The sequence below is a fragment of the Myotis lucifugus genome, unplaced genomic scaffold, assembly GCF_000147115.1.
Source record: "Myotis lucifugus unplaced genomic scaffold, Myoluc2.0 scaffold_412, whole genome shotgun sequence".
In the NCBI taxonomy this organism is placed as follows: domain Eukaryota; kingdom Metazoa; phylum Chordata; class Mammalia; order Chiroptera; family Vespertilionidae; genus Myotis; species Myotis lucifugus.
The window spans coordinates 279,361-285,611 of record NW_005871460.1 but is presented as its reverse complement, the minus strand read 5'-3'; the positions used below and the strand labels follow the sequence as shown (position 1 = coordinate 285,611).

The following is a 6,251-nucleotide window of genomic DNA, read 5'->3' as shown; positions in this document are numbered from 1 at the left end:
AGTGATATATTGAAAGATAAGAATATCTACCAGAGCCATGGACGATTTGGCTCTGGATGGAGCAAAGGCCTACAATCCAAAGGGTCCCAGGTTCAATTCCAGCTAAGGCACATACCTTGGTTGAAGACTCCTTCCCAGTCGGTGCCTTGGTAACCGCTGATGCAGGAGGTAACCAATCAATGTGTTTCCTTAATATCAATGTTTCTGTCTTACAGCCCTCTCTCTCTTACACTCTCCAAAAAAACAAACAAAAAACTAGGAAAATATCCTTGGGTCAGGATTAACAACAACAACAAAAAGACTAACTACCAAAAAAAAAAAAAAAAAAAGATGAGTTACTAATGTATCTTTAATAAATGTCCAAGAATTTATGAAATATAAATTAAAGCGGAAAAATTTTTAGAAAAAGCAAAGTTCTCTCTTAAAATGGAATGTAAAATCATGGTTATCAAGAAAGCCGTGAAGAACAAGGACAGATTAAATGAGGTCATTAAGCAACTTCACAGTCATAGATATGCTAAGTATTATGAGTATAATGATGGTTTCATTTTCTTGCACATGTCAAGATTTATGAAACACTACAATTAACACATGTAATTTACTCATTACAGCTGTTAAAAATAGTTCAAGAAAAAAGAAATGAAAAAAAAAAGATAAAAGAAATGTTACTTACTTTGGAACAACAGCTTTTTTAACTCTATATTCAATCCACATTCTCATGCACTGTGGGTGAGTCTCATCTCAGAGAAAGAAAATGTAACAAACAATGAAGAACTTTCACCCAAACCCACTGGAATGCTGACTGGGTCACAAAATCCATATCTCCGCCCTAAAGACACCCTTTGTTTTCTTCTTAGTTTTGCTGCCAGAGCACCAATGGCTCTAATGGGAACATCTGAGAAGATATATGAAGCCACAAAACTTCTTCATTATAATGAGTGACAATGACTGCTGCACAGAAGATAAACAAACCCAGATGTCCCTCAGGTCTGTGTACACATGACTCCTGTAGTCTTTTCCTCAAAAAAAATGTCTGGGTACAAGTTTAGATGAAGACATTCCATCTAATGGGCTGCAGTCTGTTCCAACAGGAATTAGGTCAGTGTTTCTGCAGTGAAGGGGTCCCCTCACTGTGATTGTCCTCCAACCAGTACCTATCACCCATGGAATTGAAGGCATTAAAGCGCATGGCCCTCTGCTACACCTGGGGAAAAGAATCCCTTCAAATGTCTTACCATTCCTTGAAAACAGGAAAAAAATTAACACTGCTCCCAGATATACTTCAGGTTGTCATAGCTACCCCCTCTTAGGAGTGATCTCTGTGTCTCAATGCATCCATTTTCACATGAGGATGAGAGTCCACAGTATTTCCTGGGAAAATATGGGCTGCAATGTAAATTCGGCAAAAACTGCTGAGCTAATTTCTACACCATAGTCATCCCCCAAGGGCAAAAATGTTTCAGAGCCCATATAAGTTTTTCACTGAATCATGCTTGGAGAGCCCAGATCTCCATATAAACTAACCAACACAGTATATGGAACACCCAACATTAAAGAAGTCTTACGGAAAAGCCTTCATTATTTTGCAAGTAACAGCCGTGAGACTGGTAGTTTTTCCACCTGGCAAGACAGCTCTTTATGTTAAAATGTCCAACATACATACATATGGTTCCAACATGCAAACAAGCAAACAGAACAGATAAAATAGTTGCGGGTAGGATACACAATGTACGTGATTCAATATATGAGATAAATTTCAGACTAATGAGACTTCACATATTTTCTTATACAACTGTTATGTCCTAACTAAGAAACTACATTGTCAACACATCTGAGAAATATTTCACATTTGGACTCTTTTGTGAAAAGAAAATTTACAAATTAGGCTGAGAGATATCTCACATTAATTACACTCTTTACGACAATCTCCTGTGTGAACTCTCTGATGACAATGAAGGTGAGAGTTATTTGTAAAAGACTGTCCGCATTCACTGCATTTATAAGGATTTTCTCCTGTATGAACTCTCTGATGACGGTGAAGGTTGGTGCTACTGGTATAAAATTTCCCACAGTCACTGCATTTATAAGGCTTCTGTCTTGTATGACTTCTCTGATGACGGCAATGGACATCGCTTTTCTCCAGTGTGAAGTCTCTGATGATTTTGGAGAGCTCTGTTTTCACTGAAAGTTTTCCCACATTCACTACATTTATAAGGCTTTTCTCCTGTATGAACTCTCTGATGACGACAAAGTTTACTGTTACAGGTAAAAGATTTCCCACAGTCACTGCATTTATAAGGCTTTTCTCCTCTATGAACACTCTGATGATTTTGGAGAGCTTTGTTTTCAGTAAAAGTTTTCCGACAGTCACTGCATTTATAAGGCTTCTGTCCTGCATGATTTCTCTGATGACGGTGATGGTCAGAGCTCCTGGTAAAAGATTTCCCACATTCACTGCATTTATAAGGCCTTTCTCCTGTGTGAACTCTCTGATGAGTGTGAAGGTAAGACTTAGTGGTAAAAGATATCCCACATTCATTGCATTTATAAGGCTTTTCTCCTGTGTGAACCCTCTGATGAATGTGAAGGTAAGACTTACTGGTTAAAGATTTGCCACATTCACTGCATTTAAAAGGCTTTTCTCCAGTGTGAACTCTCTGATGAATTTGAAGAGTTCCGCTTTGGATGAAAGTCATCCCACATTCACTGCATTTATGAGGCTTTTCTCCTCTATGAATTCTCCGATGCTGACAAAGTGCACTTTTCCTGGTATAAGATTTCCCACATTCACTGCAGTGAAAAGGCCTTTCTCCAGTGTGCACTCTTTGATGATGACAAAGTTTAATGAAAGAGTTGTAAGCTTTCCCACATTCACCACATATATAAGGCTTTTCTTCAGTGTGAATGCTCTGATGAGAAAGAAGGTTACCGATCTGGGAAAAAGATTTCCCACATTCATTGCATTTATAAGGCTTTTCTCCTGTGTGAACCCTCTGATGACTGTGAAGGTGAGACAAAGTGATAAAAGATTTCCCACATTCACTGCAGTGATGAGGCCTTTCAGCAGAGTGCACTCTGTAATGATGATATTTGCGAGTATTGAAAGTTGAAAAAGACATTCCACATTCACTACATTTATAAGGCTTTTCTCCAGTGTGAATGCGCTGATGACAATGAAGGTTACTGCTACTAGTAAAAGATTTCCCACACTCATTGCACTCATAAGGCCTTTCTGCTGTGAGAACACTCTGATCATAATGGAGGGCAGGGCTATTGGTAACAGGATTTCCACATTCACTGCGCTCATAGGGCCTTTCTTCAGTGTGCAAAGCTTCATATTCACCTAGGCTGTTAATACTGCTAAAAGCTATCCCATATTCACTGTACTCATAATGCCTTTCTTCAGTGTGCAAAGCTTCATATTCACCTAGGCTGTTACTATTGCTAAAAGCTTTCCCATATTCACTGCACTGATAAGGCCTTTCTCCAGTGTAACCTTGCTGTAGAGGACAAAAGCTAGAAAATTCGGTAAAATATTTCCCACATTCAGAGCACACAAAACATCCACTTCCAACATTGACATCCTTTTCCTGAATAAACCTGTGGGTACAAGTAATGTCTTTCTTAGATTCTTTTCTGGCGTAATAATTTTCTGGCCTTTGAAATGTCATCCCATGTGTCGAAATAGCATTTGGATGGTCCCTGGTCTGAGTAGCCTTTAGGTGGAGCTGTCCTGATTCGGTAAGAACACCCTGCCCAACCTTCCCGCATGTGAACCAATTTTGGGACCCATTGAAATTGCAGCTGTTTGCAAGGGAGATCCTGTCCACACCTCTAATGAAAGTCTTCTCTGTCACATGCCATTGGTGAATATTTACACTGAAGTAAAACTGTTCTGCACATGCCCCACACCTCAACAGTATCTGTCCATGTTGTGTTCCCTGCAGCTCCATCAAGTGGAAAATCTTTCCCAAGACTAGTCCACAACTCTCACAGGGGTGACTCCGCTGGGAAGACAAAGGTAACTGGGGAATCCATGCCTGTGAAACTCTCACAAAAAAGTTCTGTTCAGTCACTGCCTCCTCATTCTCTGCTCCACAGCAGCAACCTGAACAAAAGGAAACACTGGTAAAGTACATGTTCACCCTATGAAATCAGAATGTCTGCACCACAAATGTTTCTCTGTCATGACTAGGCCTGATTCCATAGAAAGATTTTAAGGACCAGTGAGGTACACTCTGAGGAAACTGTTGTTATGCATATCGTGGCCCCAAAACTCATTTATGATTAAAAGCAAACCAAGTGAGGGACAGAAGCACAGGAAGGGACACAAAGAAGAGAGGAAGGCTCTACTTATTTTTCCTGCAAAAATGGCTTCCATTAGGACCTTACATTTTGGCCATGTGAGTCTATGTAGAATCATTTAAGACGGCTCAAAGCCATAAAAATGTATTGTATTTGACCACATGATATTCAACATCAATATAATAACAATTGTGCACTCCAAGGTACTGCAGGCATGGACCAATGTTAGAGGGCAGAAAAGAGAGACCTGTGAAAGAGGCACAGGTGCAATGTCAAGAGAGGTGAAGGTTATCCATGGGCTGGGAAGCCCAGTAGAAATGATCACTATGAAAATTGAGTGCTGATAGAACCAAGATGGCGCAATAGGTAAACACCAGAAATTGCTACCATGCACAACCACTTCAACAATACAACTAAAAGACAAAACAGACAATATCCAGAACCACAGGAAGATTGGCTGAGTGGAAATTCTACAACTAGAAGGAAAGAGAAAAGCATACTGAGACTCAGAGGAGGTGCGGAAGTAGAGTGCATAGGTATGGAAGTGCACGCGGAAAAGGCTGGCAAATGAGCATGTGGCGTACTTGGAAAGGGCTGGCAACTGAGGACGTGGCCAAAGTGGAAAGGGCTGGCAAATGAGGTCACAGTTGTCTTTTTCAATCGGGAGGGAGTCTCAAGCTCCCTAATGCTCCGAACTCCAGCTCCGGGTGAGTCTCTGGGGACCCAGGCTCATTCCGGGAGAAACTGGACCGTCTGGCATCGGTCAGATCTCGAGGGTGGCTTTCTCTCAGCGGTACTTGCAGAGATTACCGGGACACTGAGTCACTGGGCCTCTTAGGGTAGGAATGAGGAGCAGCCATAGTTGTTTGCTCTGCCCCGTTGATCCCCTGATACCCCGCCCCACCCAACCTGGGCACAGGAGCTTTTGCATATCAAAGGCCTGGCCCTTTGCAATTTGAAAATTATCTAACAAACTGCAGCTGAGTCAGAGAAACCCAGAAATTCCAAAAGAAGGCCCAAGGGCCCACAGCACCTTGCATTGCTTCACAGCTGGGCCTCTTCTGGGCACGTCCAAACCCCAAACAAAGAAGAGGAATCTGCAGATCTCTCTATAGCTCCTGCTGAATAGCCTCAGGCAGAGGCTAAATTAGCACCTCCTTAGAGATCCAAGAGTCAGTGTACCCAGTGGTCAGAGTGGGACAATCCAGATTACAACCCCTAAGATCCATAAGGGACACACTCAGTGGTCAGACTCAGTGAGCACCAAAGCCCCACCGAAGCAAGTCTTGCCCCAGAAGGGTGTCTCCAGCACAGAAGTTTTCCCACTGCAGACACAGCTGATTCTCACAACCAATTGGCTTGGAGGTCAATTCCTCCCAGTGATACCAACTACAACCAAGGCTGCTTAACTACAAGACTGTGCACAAAGCCCACAAAGGGGTGCACCAAGAGCAATTGGGGAGGCTGAGCCACTGGGCCCTATAGTACACCTAACACAGAAAGCCACTCTATTAACACAAGGAAGCATAAACAATGTGGAGCCAAGAAAAAGGTAACATATGAAAGAAATAGAGGAAAGCAAACTACTGGATATAGAGTTCAAAACCACACTTTTAAAGGTTTTTCAAGAATTTTCTAGAAACCGCCGATAAATTTAGTGAGACCCTCAAGAAATCTAGTGAGAGCGCTGATAGATTTAGTGAGACCCTCAAGAAATCTAGTGAGACCCTCGAGGTTATGAAAAAGGACGAACTAGAAATTAAGCATACACTGACAAAAATAAAGGATATTATGAAGACTTCCAACAGCAGACTAGAGGATCGCAAGAATAAAGTCAAAGATTTGAAATACGAAGAAGCAAAATCACCCAACCGGAAATACAAAAAGAAAAAGAATGCAAAAATATGAGATAGTGTAAGAAGCTCTGAGACAACTTCAAATGTACA

At 41.5% G+C, this 6,251-nt stretch overlaps 1 protein-coding gene across 1 annotated transcript in view; it reads right to left on the bottom strand.

Annotated features, from left to right (window-relative positions):
* Nucleotides 1–1,610: 1,610 nt before the first annotated feature.
* Nucleotides 1,611–6,251, bottom strand: part of LOC102438153 (zinc finger protein 345-like) — a 12,875-nt gene continuing 8,234 nt past the window's right edge. The window contains exon 2 of the mRNA XM_014467730.2: nt 1,611–4,108. Coding sequence (XP_014323216.1) covers nt 2,082–4,108 — 2,027 coding nt within the window. The 3' untranslated portion in view covers nt 1,611–2,081. The remainder of the gene's footprint in view (nt 4,109–6,251) is intronic.